Consider the following 19,421-nt stretch of genomic DNA (forward strand, 5'->3'; position numbering starts at 1 on the left):
GCACTAACTGGTCTTCCAAAGTCCGTACCACCAGCCCTGGCAGCAAAAGGTCCCCTCTGGGTGGCTGCAGAGGGTGCAGAAACAGACTCAAACATTCCCATGGCTTTTGGGGAGCGGAGGATGGTGAGCCCGTGGCTGCAGCACCTCGGGGACTGCGCTCCTCAGCCAGGGCCATGCTGCCCCTCCAGACCCTCCGGGAGGCAGGAGTGAAAACAGCAACACCTGTGGCTCTCACCTGGGTGAGTGAGGCCGGTGCGAGGGGTCACCCATGGCCGGAGTGTCAGCGGTCCCTCAGCAGGAGCCCTTCGCTCCACGCCCCGGGCGGGTCCCCCCACCCCGGCGGGCCCCCCCACCCCGGCGGGCCCGGCGCAGCCCCCGGTGCGCGGCGGGACGCGACGCCGCCAGCCCTCGGCCTCGCATGACGCGGCGGGAAGTGGCGTCCATCGGCGAGGCGGGGCGAGGTGGGGTCCGCCTGGGCGACGCCGGAGCCAGCCCAGAGCCGCCGCGGGAGGCAGCGAGTGGCCGGTGCGGGGGCAGAGCCATGACCGAGAGCTACGATGTGGTCGTGGTCGGGGGGTGGCATCTCAGGTGGGTCCGGCGGCCCGGGGCGGGGGGGGGTCCTGTCAGCCCCTGAGGCGCCGAGCCTGGGGCGACCCATCGCCGGGCGGGTGGCGGCACCCGGGGCGCAGCCTGCTCGGGCGCCGTCGCCGCGGGTGCCCCGCAGAGCGGGCGGTCGGGCCGGCCGGGGGAGGGCGGCGGTCCCGGCGTGGCGGACGGAGCATCGCGGCGGCGGCGGGGCCGGTGCTCGCCTCCTCCCCGGCCGGGGCGGCCCTTCTCCGGGAAGCCCGAGGTGCGAGCGCGTCCCGACCCGCTCGGCGGAGCTGGCCGAGTCCGGTCCCCATAATTCAGGCTGAATGCCGCATGGTGCAGGCAGCATTTTCTTAATCTTTATTTTATTATTTTTTTCATTTCGATAATTTTTATTTTATTCATTTATTATTTTTTTATTTTTCTGGTTCTTCCACTGTCCAGCCCCAGCATCCCCTGAGCCTGTGTAATCCTTACTGGAGACCCTGGAAGTTTTGGGCAGGTGAAGCTGTACGTGCTGTGGCTGCGCTGACCCACAGCTGTTGTGCAGAGGCTCTTGGTCACAGTCACATACGACTAATTTAAATCTTGGGGTGTCATCTGTTTAGAGCAGGTAGACGCTTAGAGGAAAAATGCCTGAAATGAGTTGTGTTGTTCAGTAAGTTTCTAGTTCCTCACTCAGACAGGTGCGGATTTGAGAGCATGATCAGTCCAGCAGGAATGGACAGCAGCCTGTAAGCCATCCTGCATGGAGTGGCCATCTGCTCTTTTAACCTAATCCTGGCTAGAAGACCTCTGTGCCTGCCCAGAGTGAATCTCTCTCTCTCATGCATTTTTTTCAGACACATATGCCAAATAAATTGTGTATGGCCAGTAGATGATTTTTTTCCTGTGTCTTTGACATTGACATATCAAAACAGTTGCTTTTTAGCCTGTTAACATTGGGAGTTATGCAGTGTGATAGCTCCTGTGCTGTATGTTAATCTCCTCAGTGCGTAATAAGTATGCATACATCCACAGATCCAAGTAATATCTTTAGCCAAGCTGCAAACAAATTACTCGAGATGTGTTACAAAACATGAATTTATTAATCCTTTTTTTACATGGCTTTTAATTTCAACTATTTTTTATATATAATTCTAGATGTCTGCTTAACCATTATATTAAGGTGTGCAATTTGAATGATATACAAAATGCAGTGAACAAAATCATTGGCATTATTTCCTAAGGATGATTCTCTGATAAACTGCCGAATAATTGAATGTTTCAGGTATGTTTATGAGATTAGCAAAAATTAACCATTGCTTTTCTATACTGCACAGTTGATTCTGAACCCAGTGGTATGGCTAGTTTTTGCCTTAGACCATGTCTCACAGTGGAAGTCAATTACAGAAGGTTAACCAGTGGTAACTATTCATGCCTTCTAAACCGAAACATTTCCAGTGTGGTATTTTTGTATGGCCATAGTGCTATATTTCCTCTGTTGAATGAGTTAGTGTAACAGCTTTTAATATACCCTTGTTTTTCATGGTTGCCATGGGAATATTTTCATGGCAGGCCTGCACAGCCCACACAGGTTTTTTTGAAAGAGCAGTCGGAACAGAGAAGCAGTGCTGTACCATATGGTATGCTTCACTCTTTGCTACCTGCAGACAGCAGCAAGTGGCAGGGGGTGTAAGGAACCATTTTTCTATTTACTTCTTTTTACACCAGATCTTCACTAAAGCACTTTGGTTTCATGCTGTAGCAACTTTTCTCCTGCCCTCACACAGAGGCTGGAAAAATACACGTGCACAAAAATTATTAATGAGTAAGCACATTTCTTCAGTCACTTCTGTTTAGCTACTAGTTACCACTCCTGATCCACCTCTGTCTTTTGCCTGCACACTTCTCTGTAAATCATTGACCTTGCAGTCAGGTGGTGAAACTATGGTTTTCTATCTCCCTGCTCTGATTGAAAACTGCTTAAATGCCAAACTGCTACAGAGACGTCTTCTGTCCACTGGAGAATGAACCATGTGATTTTTAAAATGGGTCGCTCCTTAGAGGTTTGTTATTGCTCCAGATTTGATGTGCGTTCCTTCAGAAAGTCACTGTTTTTGAGCCACCTGAGACTGTACTGTTACTGCCTTTAGGTGAGGAAGGCATCAGCTGGTGCACAGCTGTGTGCCAGTGGAAATCTCTGGTAATGTTCAGGTGTGCTCAACTTAGCTGCTACAGTGTAAGCAAAGCAGAAAAAAAAAAGTTGTTGGGCTGATGTGAGAATGTGAACAAACAGGTTGCAGAGATGCCACTCAGCTTTCTCTTTTCTATTTATTTAGGTTAATGCAAGCTGTCCCTTTGCAGTATTCTGAGCCTCTTTGGCAGCAGTTCTGCCTGTCATTTTACACAGATTTGATTAGTAGGGTCTAAAATTTAAAGAGTAAAAAAACCTGATAATGGAATAGCAGTGCAGAGCCCTTCACAACCCTGGAAGTCACTGTTCTCCTCTGAAGGGGCTGATGTTTTATCTAAAGTTAATTGCTGAATCATTTTCAGTGTCCTTTATTGCAGGTTTGCTGAAAAGCAAAGAATAAACCTAAAGAACTGGCTAATTTAAGTGTTATGTAATGAAAATCTACTCAAATTTAGTCTTCATTAATTTATTTCAAGTCTACAAGAAAAGTCTGTGGCTTCTCTGAAGATTTCAGATCATCTCAATACAGTTGATGCTAATTGAAGACCTTTGAGGAACAGGAGGATTTACTAAGGAGTAGATTCTGTTTTATGGGTGAAACTTCTGCTGAAGTCACAGAATCACAGAAAGGCCAGAGTTGGAAGGGACCTCTGGAGATCATCTAGACTAACCCCCTGCTGAAGCGGGTTCTCCTAGAACAGGTTCACAGAATCATGTCCAGAAGGGTTTGGAATGTCCCCAGAGAAGGAGACTCTACAACCTCTCAGGGCAGTCTGTTCCAGTGCTCTGCCACCCTCAAGGTAAAGAAGTTTTTCCACATATTCAGATGGAACTTCTTGTGTTTCAGTTTGTGCCCATTGTCCCTTGTGCTGTCACTGGGTACTGCTGAAAAGAGCCTGACTCCATCCTCTTGACACTTGGCCTTAAAATATTTGTAGACATTGATAAGATCCCCTCTCAGTCTTCGCTTCTGCAGGCTAAACAGGCCCAGCTCTCTCAGCCTTTCCTTGTAAGGGAGATACTCCATTCCCCTAATCATCTTTGTAGCCCTCCACCGGACCCTCTCCGGTAGTTCCCTGTCTCTCCTGAACTGGGGAGGACAGAACTGGACACAGCACTCCAGATGTGGCCTCACCAGGGCAGAGTAGAGGGTGAGGATAACCTCCCTCGACCTGCTGGCCTTCAAATTTTTGTGAATGGTATAGATTAAAAAGGAATATTTTAGAAGAAAATTTCCCAACTTAAAAATGTGTATATGAAAACACGTAGCCACACACAGTGTGTAGTATGCCTGGTATGAAAGAATATTTAGATCAGAAACATAACAGGTCCTCATAGAGCTGGAACTTGCATCATGACAGGTTCTTCTGTTTGCTCAGAGCTGTCTCTTTCTCTTTGAAGGGCTCCTTAATCATGAGGACGGAAAAGACTATGAGAAAACTATGAGGTTGTGTCATCAAGCTTGCTTATCTTCTTGATTGAGACACCAATGATGAAATTTTCTTAAAATCAAATCTTGGAATCTGTTTGGAGGTTTAGTTTTAAAACTCTCCATGTGTTTTCAAAAGTGCCTTCCTGTCCCTGCTTTTGCCATGAGGACCTCTTCCCTTTTTTTGTTTTCAAAGAAGTTATCAGATTTTATCTTAATGTTATGCCAGTCCTACTTAAGAAAATGTTTCTGTTAAATTTCTGTTGCACAGATTTTAAAATCAAATTCAGATATTTTTTTTTCCCTGAAAGGTGAAGCTTTTTCTTAATTAGGGTGAATGTTATTTAAGTTTACTTAGTGGCCTACTGTAAGATAAAATATTTCTATTCAGACATTAGGTTCTTAAAATATTTAGATACCTATTCTTCTGTTATTGAGATGTCACTGTGCTCTGTACTTTTTTTCTTAAGCCTTGCTTTGTATTTGTATGAGACGATCTAATATGCTGTATAATTACAGTAGTGCTCACTGCATCTGTGAGCCAGTTTCAAATTACTTTAAAACCAAAATAAAACAGAACAAACAAAACCAAGTTAGGTATTTTGGGGGCTATTATCTGAAGATGTTCAATCTGTTTTAAAATAGACTGAAGCAGAGGGCAAAATTATTTTTCAAAACAAAACTGGGATATGATGTAAGAAAAGTATACATGAGGTGCGTAATCTTCACTAGTAACTTGTTTGGTTTTGCTCTGTGGTAGTAATATACAATGTCATAATAGTCCTCCTTTGAAAAGATAGTTTACCAAATGAGACACTATTTTTGGAGAACGTTACTAGCCTAGGATTCCTATACTAGATGCCCATTTGGAGAGGTAAAAACCCAGATCAAAACAAAATGAGGGCATGGATTAAATAGTTGTGAATGTGTGAAATGGAGTGGATGTGTCTGTGGAAGGACTGTGACCCTTTCCGAGGGATACCACCCTCTCTGAGATGCACTGCAGCAAAGGTAATCCAGGGCACTTCCCTGTCAGTTGACATGATGAAGCTCCTAGCTCACATTTTCAGTCATATGTCTCTGTATCTGCCATCAGGAGGTTCTTCCTTTTGTGTTCAACTATTCTCATGGCTACTGTGAAGGAGTATGAGGCAGTTAGGTGGAGCATCCCGTTTGATTTCTAGATATTTTTTTCAGAAAAAAAAAAAAAGGCAATATACAGTAAACACGACAGAAAGCAACTGCATAATGTTGTGAAATAGTTTGGTAGCCTAGGCAGCAGGGACAGCACTTTTAATTTACTGACTGATGCCTCCTGATTGATCTGAAAGTTGATTTGATAAGAAGCTTTCCAGTCTACCTGCAGGAGCTATCTCATCTGCCAAGGTTCAGAGCTTTTCCATTAGCTTAATTGATCATTATGAAAGGGTGCTATTAGGGAAAGTTCATTCAGTCTGTTCAGAAAAATGTGAAAACCACCCTGGAAAGAGCAAAAAAAGGTCAGTTAGGATAGCAAAAATTTGGGCAAGGGATTCCTGGGTAGCTATTATGGAAATAACTGGTGGAGACCCCAAGTTTGTGTGTAGCAGTTTATGTAAGTCCACAGGATCTTCTTATTTTTACTGCTGAATTGCATCTTCTTTTGACAGCAACAGTAGAGACGGGAGAGGCTGAAAGTACTATGTAAGAAATTTCAGTGCATTGTTTACTTGGACAACGAGCCTCAGTGGTGCTTTTAGTTGGGTAGATTTGTCAGTCTAGTCTAGCACTTGACTAGAACCTAATCACACTGCTGGTGGTGGTACGTATTCATCTGCATTAATGTATTGGTCAGATCAAGTGTGTACCTTGAGCAAATCTGATTGATGCTACTTACTGCTTTATAGTGTGCACCACAGAGCAGGCTTAGAGCATACTCGTTGGATTCCTTTTTGCATAAAACCAAATGGGAAGACATGCTCTATGAGCTCACCTTTTGAGCTTCAATCCCTAATGGGGATTCAGCCTGTAGGGTCATACAAGAGCTACTCTGAAATAAAGCCCCTTTAATGTATATAGTATGGATACTGGGTGTTCAGAATACAACTGTTTACTCTGCAGATTTGCTATTCTGCACTATTTATTAACATAGACACTGCAAACTTCCTGTCTTGGGATATTTTTGTCTTTGCAGTTCAAAGGTAGTAACATGGAAGGAGTAAGCATTTCAATTTTGTGCTCTTCTTCCATGATGACACAGTTAAAAATAGTTTACTTGGTCATCCTCACAGCGGATGTACACCTGCATCCTCTGTCTTGTGTACTTTTTTCTTTCTTTAATATACTTGTAGCATCAAGAGATTACCAAAAGATCACATTCTGTGTACTTTTGAATTTTGATTTCCTCATTTTACTCCTTGGCGCTGTTAAGGACAGGAGTAATTTTGAAGACACATAATTCAGCATGCTTCCTCCCCTGTAGCGAGTAACCTCAGGGTCAGTCTCCAGCAAACAGTAAGATGTCAAATGACACTGTGATGCGAGTCCAGGTCAAATAGCAGTGCCTGCAGTTGCAGGGGCTGTGAGGAGCAGCCTGCTGCCCTGGCTCCATCCTGGGAGTGTTTGGGCTGTCTAACATGATCTCAGGAGGATGTAAGGATTTAAGCACAGCTGGTGAGTGGGGGTGGTATTATCAAAAGGTGGAGAACTGTGGCAAAAAGTGAAGTAGGCATGTTTGTACTGCCTAAGCAGGCAGCCTGAGCAATGTGAGCTGATAGTCCCACAGGTAAACTTGCAGTGCTGCTTGTAGTATCATAAACCAAGTTTGCTCTGTACTTACATGTCTTACACCACAGTTAATGACAATGAATTAGGCCTTATTCATAATTTAGTCAGTTGAGAAGGCTTTTATTCTTCAGAAGTTACTATTCTGTATGTAAACAATCTGGATAATTTTGGCACGTTTCCCACTGGCGCAGTTTCCTTCTCTGTAGCAGAACTGACAACTGTAGTTAAGTAGTTCTGTCACTTAAAGATAAAATGCCATATTGTCTCACTGCCCCTTCCCAGAACAGGACTCGCTTGCCTTTGTGTTTTGTGTCAGTTCTATAGCAGCTACTTCACAGAGTGCACTGATACAATGGTGAAGTTTACCATGGTTACAAAAGTTTGCTGAGCAATGCCATAGCGGATTGAGGACCTTCTTTTGGTTTTCCTTTACAGAGACTGTCTTGATGCACTTACAAAGCTCTCAGTTATGTTTCTGAAATCAGTCATCATTCATAGAGTCATAGAATGGTTTTGGTTGGAAGAGACCCTTAAAGGTCATCAAGTCCAACCTTCCTGCAATAAGCAGGGACATCTTCACCTAGATCAGATCGCTCAGAGCCCCATCCAACCTGGCCTGGAGTGTTTCCTGGCATGGGGCGTCTACCACCTTTTTGGGCAGCCTGCTCCAGTGTTTCAGCACCTTCATCATAAAAAATTTCTTCCTTATAGCTAATCTGAATCTGCCCTCCTTTAGTTTAAAACCATTACCCCTTGTCCTGTTGTGACAGGCCCTGCTTAAAAGTTTGTCTTCATCTTTCTTACAGGCCCTCTTTAAGTATTGAAAGGCTGCAGTAAGATCTCCCCAGAGTCTTCTATTCTTCAGGCTGAACAACCACAGCCCTCTCAGCTTCTCCTCACAGGAGAGGTGCTCCAGCCCTCTGGTCATATTTGTGGCCTCCTCTGGAGCTGCTTTAACAGTTCTATGTCTTTCCTGTACTGAGGACTCCAGAGCTTCAGCCAGCGCCTTCAATTTCTTGAGGAAATTCCACTCCTCTCATTACAGTTTCAATAATTTAATTTTTACACAGCCATTTTTGAACTTAACATGATTTTCTTTCTGGGCTGATAACCTCTTTCATCCTTGTAAACGTATGTCAGGTATTAAGGTTCTTGCTGCCTTGTGAGATGGTTTGTCAAAATGTGATCGTTCATGTAATTCACTAGCTTTATTTCCTTATGGACTGATTTGTATCCAAGATTTATATTTTGTTACATTGTATGATCCTTGTTTAAAGGTTGTTTTTGCTGATTTCACTGGTCAGTGTTGATACTTTAACCATGAATGTCTGGCATTCTGTTAAATAACCCACCTATGCACTTGTATTTTTGCATAGCCTTTTCTGTCTTGTTAGTCTTCTGTTCAAACAACTTGCTTAAAAGTAATGTCACTGTGAAGTCCCTTAGAAACTTCATTTATTCCACAAACCATTATTATGACCAATATTTGGGGCTGGAGTTCTGTAAGGGAATAGAAAGAGGAATGGTCTTCATCGTTGTGGAGACCCTGAGTTCTGGATAAGTCAGCAAAAAAGAAGATGCTGGGAAGTGCCTGTCAAGCCACAGAGGACTTTCATTGACGTAAGAAATGGTGATAATATTATTTATGGGAAGACCAGGCTTCCAAAGAGAGTGAAATATTTTCAGGGACAAAGCTGCCCAAGGGAATTCAACACTTCTTTTTCTTGTCCCGCATCGATTCTCTCCAATGTCCTTCTTCATGCTGCCCTATTGCCAGACTGATGTTCCCACCTCACTAGCAAGCATGTGGGGCTGCTGTCCCCATGCCATTCACAGCCCCATGGGACTCGGCTGGATGGACTCAGTTTAAGGTGGAATGGGTTCTTGATGGCATCAGGAGCAGTAGCAACTATGGATGGAGAGCAAGGAGCTGCTCAAGGAAATGACGGGCATCAGGATTTTCATAGGGGGTCTATGTGTGCTTGTGTAGAAGAAAGGAGAGCAGGGGACAGGACGGGGGAACACAAAGCGCAGACCATTCCCAGAAGAAAGGGTTGTCCAGTCTAGAAAGTGTGAGACCTCCTGCACTACTTCTGGTAACTGGTGTGTATGGCAAAATATATCATAGATGCGCTAATTCTTAACACTGGCTTAACACTGAAGAGCCTGGCTGTGGTTCATTACGGCCTCTGGCATCTTGCAGTTACAAGAATTAGGTTATGGTGGCAACCAGTGTTCAGCATGTTTCAGGTGGTTGAAGAGTTCCATGAAGTTTTAATTCATTTGAAACTTGTTCATCTTACTTTGTACTATTCAGCTTCATGGTTTTCAGTTTCCACGATATAACTCAGCTGGGAGTGAAGGGGGTGGGGCAGAGAGATGCCTGTATAGCCTCCTGCCTCCCAGCCAGCTGGTCTTTATCTTGATGGTATAATTCATATATAAAACATTGAATGCTGTCTGGCTGACTGCACACAGCAACAGCCGACTGAACAACCGGTTCATACTATGCGTCATGATTCCTGGGTAGCTTGCATATAAACTTGCACCCTGTTTGCTTGAGTGATAGATCTGTGTTTGAATGCATTAAATATTGGAGCAAGACACCTCTTTTTTTCCAATATAAGTTAATTTTTTTTGAGGCTACCTTGGCCAGAGGTTGAATCAGTGAGTTAAGCTAAATAGTGAGCACAAATGAGGAGAGGAAAGAGTGTAGATTCTTTTATTTTACATCTTAGGTACTTCTCTCTTCCTTTATTCTTCCTTTGCCTTTTTTTCCCCCCACACATATCAGAACAGTATAAATCTAATGGTAGAGGTTTTTTTCTTTCATAATGCTGATGTTTTTATGAGCTGTTTGGCTCAAGCATTCTCCTGCCTGCACTTAGAGATGGAGGGAAGATAGTCACTTGTAGTCACTTGAAAATCTTATTCAGTAGCTCCCTTTTGGCCTTCTCTGAATCACATCTATGTTCTCACTCAGCCTTTGGTATCTCAGCCAGGGAATGGCTCATTCTGAGCTGGCCATCAAGAAATGAAGTGGTCTCTTTGGGCTATCAGCAAAGAGCTGGCTGGCATGTAAAGTGATTATACAGGATGCTGGGAAATGCTGGGTTTCATCTTTGTTTTTCAGTTACTCAAATAGATAAAATGTTCACAAATCCCTGTACACTTTTCAAGCTAGTGGTGTGTGCATGTGTGTGCTTACCTACTTGTATATGTGTGCCATGACGATGATAGGAATTTCCAGAGGGTCACTGGTGCATGGCTTGGTGGATATTTGAGTGACACTGAGATATGTCCAATATAAATCCATAATTATTAGGTGCAGCTGAGTTAGCTGTTAAAAATAGTTAGCTGAAGATCAAGGAAAACGTGAAACAAAATGGATAGCCATGGAATGAAGGCATGGTGGCTCTGCTGAGGGCTTTGCTAGCTGCCATGAGAAATTACCTTCTCTAGGTGAACGCTAGTAGATACTGAGAAATCTGGAAAATCATGTTACTTTTTAACATCAAGAGATGAGAATTATAGTGTGTTTATTTTTTGAGTTCACATCTTCTATCTAATTATGTATTTTGAGCATTTACTTTTCTTGGGCAACTGAAAAATGAATTCCTTGCTGGAGAACATGCAAGACAGCAAAACAAATAAGCAATTCTCTTCTGAGGCAACTGTTGCATAATTTTGCAAAATTTTCCAGACCTAGCTTTGGTTTTTTTCCCCCACATTGCTGTATATGGAAGGCAAAACTTTTTCAGAATGAATCTGACTGGTATTTTATTTGCTTGTATATGTCTTCATAATAGTAATGCCTAAAAGGATGCTTTTAGTAAATTACCCATATAGTGCCTCAGCCAGTTCATTGTGCTAAGCTTTGTTCAGTGCTATGGTATGTTTGTTGTACCGCTGCCTCCTCAGTCCTCTTTATCTCCTTAGTTTCTTCCCTCTGTCTGTTGTGGTTTTAGGCAGCTGGGTTACGAACTAGCAGAAAGGGATGACCTAAGCCAAGGGAGGCCCCGCGATTGAAAGTGTGAGATAATACTGCAGTACGGATGATAACAAAAGGATATGCAGAATGTGGGGGGGTGGTGTTGGTGTTTGATTGGGGGATTTTTGTTTATTTTGTTTGGGTTTTTTTACCTGATTGAAGCCTAGAAACAGGCTCCTGACTCTTGCTTTCGAAGTGTGAGGTGGGCACTGAATGGGTGTACTGCTCCATGTGTAAGACCTGACAAGTCCATAAAATGAACAGAATGCTGAGTAAATTATTGATATTAGAAATTCTTATCCTTTGAAATGCTGGAGTGCCCAGTTTTGTCAATCTCAAGTTTCACTGGGAATGTCAAATGTAAAAATGCAATGGAAACTAAAGGGAAGCCCTGGGCAAGGACAGAGCAACTGTGGCTTCAGCACTTGAGCCTGGGCACCACTGCACTGAAGGTGCTGGGTTTCCACTCAAACACAAAAAGCTGTCTTCATGCCATGCTTGGCAGGGCTTGAGCTTAAGGCACCACCACTTTGCTTGTTTTGCTTATAGCTGGCCAGGCTCTGTATCACTTAACCAGGTACAATGCCTGGGGCAAATGTAGACTGAATGTTTTTAATGTTGGTTTTAAGAACTCTGCTTAATAAATACTGCTCCCTGCACCATGGATGAATCATCTAAGAGCACTGCCAGGGTGAAGAGATCACAGAAAGTTGGGACTAGAGTTTATGCTTACATAAAGTCACATTAACTCGTGGGGACGCTCATACTGACCTCAGTGACAAGGTTACGGAACCAGTGCTCAGACAGCAAAACTCATTGCCTTGGCTAGACAATGAAAGGCTAACCGAAATAAATTATATTTGATCATAGAGCACTGTATCCTAGGCAGAAATGTTATGTCCTTTGTACAAATATTTTACGTAAATGTACGTTTTAAGCAGATAGGCAGATTGATAATGTCTTTTTTTTGTTCCTGGGGGTTTGTGAAATGGTAATTGTATTGTTTTATTATTTTTTAAGTTCTTGAATGTTGTAGGTGAGTGATATTAATTTTAATCACACTCATTGCTGCACAGTGAAACAGCTTAAGAACGGAGAGTATTTCCCCCCATGGTCAAAATACTTGTATCAAAAAAGAGTTGCTTTGATACCTTGCACTGTACTATTCAGCACGTGAAGGTAAGACATTGAGAATATCCAAGAGTGACAATGTACAGACACCCAGCTCTACCATGTTTTTAGATTTTGAATGATATTTTTTGTACTTTCTTCCATGAAATTGAGTCAGATATCTAAAGTACCTGTGTAAAGGTGGCCCAAATTAGAGAAGTTAAAAGGTTACCTTCACCCTGAAAGCATATGGTTGTAGGTGTGGGGCCAAGTTAACAAGAGGTACTGTCAGGTTGTGGTATCTCAGGTTTGTAGCCCTGTGCTTCTCAGAAGTATTGTCACCTAGACAACTCTTGGAGCAGTCTGCATGCTGTGTACCTTGTCTTGCAGAGGACTAAGAAATCAGTGAAGCAGGAAAACTGACCACTGTTCATGCTCACCGTTTTTGATAGCAGTGTGCCAGCCTGATGTGAACTGAGTTTCAGGCAGTGTGCTTTTAGCTGTCTCTGTTGTGCTGCTCCCATTACAATTCTGTATCATGCTCGCGAATTTATAAAGGGATAGTATTCTTCCCAAGAGCAAAATCCCTTGACCTTTCTATAACATGATGAAAATTACAAAAAATGCCTGTATCACCTTAAGTCACCCAGACCCTGGGCCAATGTTGGTTTTGCTTTTTTCTTTGTTGCTTTGTTTTTTTTATTTTGCTTACAATCCTTATCTGTAATGCCTTACAAGCATTATTGTCTCAAGCCATTATTTCAATTAAAACATTTTAGCTGGCTAATGATGAGTGACAGAAGTAAAGGTAACCAGCGCCAGATTCAATCTCTCAGTGGCAAAGCAGTAATTGGATTGTGTTCATTAGAGCAGCCAACACAAACAAAAGCAATGCTATTAAACTGCAGTTTCTAACACAGTAATGCAATAGAGAAACTTTAGAAGACTTGAAGGAGAAAACCCACTGGTGCAAAATGGCTGCCTAGCTGCAGATAAGAACATGCTTCTTCTCTGTTCTGCCCTCCATCCCTTCAGTGTCGCAGTGGCATACAAACAGTATTACACCAGTGGCACCGAACATGGTGGTTTTGGGACATCTCTTAAAAGGAAGTCAGAGAACCCTGAGTATAAACAAAGAGGGGTTTTATTTGAATTTTAGCGTAATTAGGTCTAAGCAACAGCAAACAGGATTCTTCCACCGGATCTTAACTGATCCGATTTTTAGATGCTAGGCACTTACCCAGAAAGTATTCCTGGTCAAAGGAGTGTTTTTTTTGCTTCCCCCACAATTTCTCTTAACTGCTTGGGGCATATTCCTCTATTTCTTCCTGTTGCCCTAGGTCAAATGCTGCAGCTGTGTTGATCAGTAACAAAGGGGTTGATGGATTTTGTTTCACTGGGTACAGTGCATCAGTTTTGGCCAACTTAATTTATTTGCTGTATGCATTTTGTATGTATTTCTGAGCATCAGAGATGGTAGGTAAGGCTGCCATATCAAGAAATCTAATAGTGAGGGAAATTGTATTTCCCATGTGATCCCACAGCAATACTAGCTTCTGTAACTTTTTATAGTTTTTTTTACAGGTTTGCTGGTTTTTCTTAACATTTCAGCTAGTTCAGGTTTTGTGATTTTTGTGAGACTCACCACTTTCATTAAGAAAAGAAATTAAATTCCTGGCCCCTCTGGTCAAAATGAGACTTAGTCTCCTGATCAAGAATAATAATAATATAAATCCTGACATTTCTAAAATAACAGCTTCAAAATATTAAATGTCCATGGACAAAGGTGGTCTGACTAATATTTTTTATTAATTATGTTAAGAAATACTTGAGTTCATTTACTTTAGTGACCCTGAACTCAGCTCTTATTTGTTTTATATGGTATGTTTCCTTTTCTTGCTATCAGTCTTGTGAAACATTTTTACATGCCACAGTTTGTCCATTGACCTCAAGGCTGTGCTTGTTCTGCGGCAAAGTATGATGCCATTTCCAAGGTACATTTTGTCACAGATCCCTCCTGTTGAGCCTCATGCTGTGTTTGTTTACTGCCCTGGATCCCATCAGGGTGCTCAGGCTCAGGTGCTGTGGGCTGCTCTGCCCACTGGCTCTGGGTGAAGAAGCAGCTGTTACTTGACATCTCGGCAGACAGTTATTTAGATGTAGCTGAACAGTTGAAAGCCAGGAAAAAGTCCTCAAGAAACTCGTCAGTTTTGCCTTTATTTACAAGGTATGTTCTGGCAGCCCTTTCTCATGCAGACTTGCTTGAGCCTTCAGCTGACTGACTGCCTGGAGGATGACTTGCAGTGCAGCTGTTGTACCTGCAAATACACTGGGAAAACCAGGTGTTAGCCACTGCTCAAACACATGATGTCAAGGGGGATGCTGTCAGCAGTTAACCGAGCCAGTGTAGAGCTTGTTCACACATGTATATCCAAGTTGTGGAAGCACAACAAAGGTATAAAGGTATATAAGCTTCTTGCCTGTTTAAGTGTTGGATGTTTCTAATCTACACATACAGCCCATACTTGTGTGCAGAGCCCAAGTGTCTGACATCTGTTATAAATGTTAAAACTCCCCTGGGCAGTACTTTGTAAACATACATTTGGTGTCAAAATAAAAAAATACAAAGGAGGAGAGAGAAAAATCAGCAAATTTTACAGTTCTGAGGAAATACAGGTATGAGACATGGAAGTTCTACAGTAAGACCTGCAAGCTAGTACAATACGATGGCAGCCTTTATTTCTGCTCAACTTACAATTTTAGTTTCAGAGAGAAATTTTTAAGGTGATAAAGTAAACAATTTTTTGGACAGCCCTGTTAGACACTAGTAAATGAATGGCAGTGGCTTAGAGGCTCTTTCTTTGCTCCCTACATGAATTAGAGTTTAGAATTTGTAGATTATTTTTATAATTACATATGTAGAGAAGAGATTTTTTTTTTCTGAGGAAGGAGATAATAAATATAGGGGGAACATGATAAAGTAGTGAATATTACAGAGAAAGTACTTCAGGAACTGCAGGAACGCCTTCAGAAATAAACTTTATTTACAGCTTTATAACCTAAACCCCTCCAAGCTACCTGCCCTGTCCCTCATATGCTGTAAGGGAATTGGGTGTAGCCCAAGGAAGAAATAAAAATCTTGTTGGTGGCCTTACTGTTGTGTATTGGCTGCCTAGCTGTCCAGAGAATGACAGAAGTGTTCTACGGAAAAAAAAAACAAAAAACCAACACCCGAAACCTAAATGGAAAAAGACACGTGTCATTTGGACATGTATCAGAGGTACAACTTCCAATCATATCCTTTCTGGTGAAAATTTTGCGGAAATGCTAAGGTAAAAGGGGTATTTCAGTAAATTTGATGATTCCAGGCAAAATCAAGAGTGGTGTTACAAAATTTAAATCAGATTTTAAAAAAATTACTTTAAAATGTTTTTTTAGATAGTCAGATGTGTTTGATTGTAGGGCTTCATTGTAGTCCATAATATGTGGGGGTCAGATGAAAAACATGACTTGTCAAATTTCTCAGTCCAAATGCGTGTTTGTATTCTGCCCTTACATTCCAAATGTGTGCTTAGATTCTGCCCTCGCACAGAAATTTAAGATTTTACCGTTTTTAAAAAAATATATTCTTAATTAGCTGTTCTCTTAATATAAGAAAGCTGTTAATGTTAGGAAGTGAGGTTATAATGAAGCTGTTTAATCAGATGGTGCGATTTAAGATGTTTAGCAGGTACAGAGGTATCAGAGGAAAGAAGCTGGAACTGAAGATGAAATAATAAACTGAAGGTGAAGTGTAATAATTAGTGTGATTATTACATTTGAGTAATATCTGTGTGAATGCAGTGCTGCACGATGGAGAAATGTTTTTTGTGGTTTGAAGTTGCATTGTGAAATTCTGGGGGAGGCAATCTCTCACCAGTATCTCCGAGTGGCAGTGCTTGAGTACCAGGTTGCTATGGTGACGGATGAAGTCTTGCCGGCTTTCCTCTAAGCACAATGGTATTTTCAGTCAGGGGATTCAAATAAGACCTATCATCTTTGCTTCTTTGTTTGCATTAATTATCTGCCTATCAGTTCTCTGAGCAGAACTGCAGTTGAGGCTGCTTAACCATATGTTTTCTGCCATATATATTTGGCGCTCTGTTGCTCCTTGAAGAAAGCTGACCTGCAGTGGAAACTGGACCCAATTACTGTCCTCTGTGAAGTGGTGGCAAAAGTGGTTGAGCCCTTATATTGCAATTCAGATCTAATTCTGTTGAAATGCTTCTTGGGAGGAGGGGAAGGTGCCACTGGGTGGCAAAATATCATGCACAAAGTGGGAGCACTAACAGCATCAGTCACATTTTTGGATGAACTTTGTATTTGAATGTGCCCGTTTGCCTCTCTTGTGGGGAATGGGGGCAATATTAAAGATCTGCCTTTTGTTAGTCATGTGCAAGGGATCAAAGAGGTAAACCGTAGGCAGTGCTGAAATGTGAAACTTGTGAAGGGTTACACTTCTCAAGAAGAGATCGTATATCATGTATGATAGATTTTTCCAGGTTTTGCTTCACAGATTTTGTGCCTGCTCTGCTTGCAGCAATTGGAGTATTAAGCACAGAGAGGCTGCTGTGACTCTTGCCTAGAAAAGCAGCTGTGGTTTGTAGAAGTTTCCTGCAACAATTTTTGGTTTTCGAAAAGCAAACCTCGACCTTGTGCCCCAATATTCATGTGCTAGTATTCATTCCCTTTTCAATATGTTTTTGTTGCTGTTCCTGGCACCTTATCTGTCTTTGTATCACTTTGGCTCAGAGCTCTCCTTGTGCAGCATCGAGTCCTCTTGCTGTTATTATAGTAACAGTTCAAGAGCCCATTTGGGGTCTTGAGTCCAGCTCCAGGGAACAGTTATGGGGTGATGTGGCAGTACTGTGATTCCAGATTTGTGAGATACCAAAAATAGCATCATTCTCACCTGTCAATACTGCACTGTAATGTGGTATCTGTGACAGCAGTCTTGCCTTATCCTGTACTGTGTGTGCTGTAAGACTTGATCTGGTTCTTCACTGTGCCATCTGACCCTCCTGAGACTCTGCCTTTGCTTCCTCCACCTTTTTCACCAGTTACACGTTTGTGGTGAGGAAGGGGAGGAGCTAGAGGTTGACTGTGTTTCCTGCCTTTGTCAGCAATTATCTGCATAATTTCTCCAACAAACTTTGGACCAGAACAGAGCTGTCGTGTAGGTGAAAGAAGGGGGTGGACCACTAGCTCTTGAAAAGAAGTGGTCAATAAGTGCTTAGTTTGGGAGCCCTGTGAACTGCACGGTTTCCACTATAGGGTCAAACCCCAAGGACACATCCCTCCCTCTGTAGAGATCTGAGCTGCTGGAGGATGGCAGCGAGATAGTAATGAGCCTGATCCTCCCCTCAACACTGTTTGGATTTTTTTTATTTGCATCAGGAAATGGTAAACTGTTACCCGTCTTTAACAGGTACATCTGTGAATGTATGGGGAGAAAAAATAGTGGCACCTGCTCCAAAACAAACAGTAGGGAGTAAATAGTACGTAGGTGCAATAGGGTGGATGAAAGGTGCAATAGGGTGGATGAAAGGTGCATAAGGAAACAAGGAGGTGGTATCTGGGCTGATCGCTGTGAATCAGCTGCATTTCATCTGAGTCTAGAGAGCTATCCTTTCACAAGCTTCTCTGTCTGTTCAGCTCTTGGGAATTAAACTGCCTTTGTTCCCAGCTGTACTGAAATGTTTATTCATTAGATTTTAATAAAGCAAGTCAAATTTCATATTCCTTAATCAGTGTTGGTAACTGAGTATTATTAATTGATTAGTCAGTACCTGTTAGCATAAGACAACAGAAGCCTGCAGTGACAACATCCTTCAGATTATGCATTCATTCTCTAAATTATTAATAACTACTGTTGATCCAATCCCAAGTACTGAAACATTTATCTTTTTTGAAGAGCAACTTTTTTTAAAAAGAAACAAACTGGTAAGCTATATTTATTTAGGAGTTTTGTGGACTCTTTTTCCTTCAGGACCCAACCTCTTTTGGCAAGTTTTTTGAAGGACTGGTTTGTGTTTGCATACCATAACTGTTTTCTGTATTTTGTTCTTCCTTGGTATCTTCAAATATTTGTGAGTGTAGTTGAGGCCACTGATCCAGCCAGATGTTTTTGCAATATAATTTCCTCAATAAGGAAGTATGGAAAGACATTTATCAGTGTCATTACTGGTTTTCTCACTAACACTCATGTGAAAACCCAAGATAAATAAGCCCATGAAACTAGAAATAAAAGCAGGACAGTATGATCTTTTAATGGAAACATCTTCTGCTTTTCTTCAGACAATGTCAGATCCTTTAGACAGATAGGTCTATATCGTTGTTTCTTTTTTTTTTACAGATGAGGAAACAAAAAGCTTAAGTGATTTAACCAGCATAGTGCAGCAGGTCCACTGCACCGCTGGGAACAGGACCTGGTTCTCCTACTCCCAAGCCACTAGTTGATGACCAGGATGTTCTGTAGCACCTTTAGTAGCTCTCATTAATATTCTTTCCCTATCCAGGGGTGCTGTATTTTCTTCATTATCATTATATTCAGTCCTGCCATGCTAGCTCTGGCCATCTGTTTTTCCTGCCAGCACTTTTGCCATTTCTTCCATGGGTGCCTTATGCTTGGAACAGTCTGCTTGGACAAATCCTTCTCAAAAACTGCATGTACTAGGGCACTGAGAAGAAACTGATTACTTTCTGATGGCAGCAAAGCAGAGAGCCAGAAAGGATAGCTGAACTATGATGTGTATATGGCTTTGTAATGGCCCTGGCTGAGCCCCACAGCAGCCCTCACGGTGCTGTGCTTGTGTTGGTAGCCAGGAGGGTGGTGATAACACACCAGTGGTTTGGCTGCTGCTGAGCGGTGCCAGCACAGCGCCAGGGCTGGCTCTCCAGCATTCCCCGTGACTCACCAGTAGGCCGGGGGTGGGCAAGTTCTTGGGAGGCAACATAGCCAGGACAACTGACCCAAACGGACCAACAGGATATTCCCATGCCATATGACATCTGCTCAGATATAAAAGCTAAGAGAAAGGGGGGGGGGGGGGGGGGGGGGGCATTTGTTATTTACGACATTTGTCTTCTGGAGCAACCGCTATGTGTGCTGAAGCCCTGTGTGCTGGGAAGCGGCTGAAAGTCACCTGCTGATGGGAAGTAGAGAATAACTTCTTTTGTTTTCTTTTGCTACTGTGTGCACCATTTTTGCTGCTGCTGCTTTCGTTAAAGTGTCTTTATCTTGTCCCACAAGCTTTGGGTTTTTTGGGTTTTTTTTCTTCATCTTATTTTCTTCCTTGCCATTCTGCTGAGGAGAGGAGTGA

The 19,421-nt window shown here is 42.5% G+C and overlaps 1 protein-coding gene across 4 annotated transcripts in view; it reads left to right on the forward strand.

Moving 5' to 3' along the window:
* Window positions 1-461: 461 nt before the first annotated feature.
* LOC121084103 (amine oxidase [flavin-containing] B-like) overlaps window positions 462-19,421 on the forward strand; it is a 55,215-nt gene continuing 36,255 nt past the window's right edge. For all 4 annotated transcript variants that reach the window (XM_040585270.1, XM_040585271.1, XM_040585272.1 and 1 more), the window contains exon 1: window positions 462-588. In XM_040585270.1, the coding sequence (XP_040441204.1) occupies window positions 558-588 (31 nt within the window). In that variant the 5' untranslated portion in view covers window positions 462-557. The remainder of the gene's footprint in view (window positions 589-19,421) is intronic.

This window comes from Falco naumanni, chromosome 2, assembly GCF_017639655.2.
Source record: "Falco naumanni isolate bFalNau1 chromosome 2, bFalNau1.pat, whole genome shotgun sequence".
Taxonomy (NCBI): Eukaryota; Metazoa; Chordata; class Aves; order Falconiformes; family Falconidae; genus Falco; species Falco naumanni.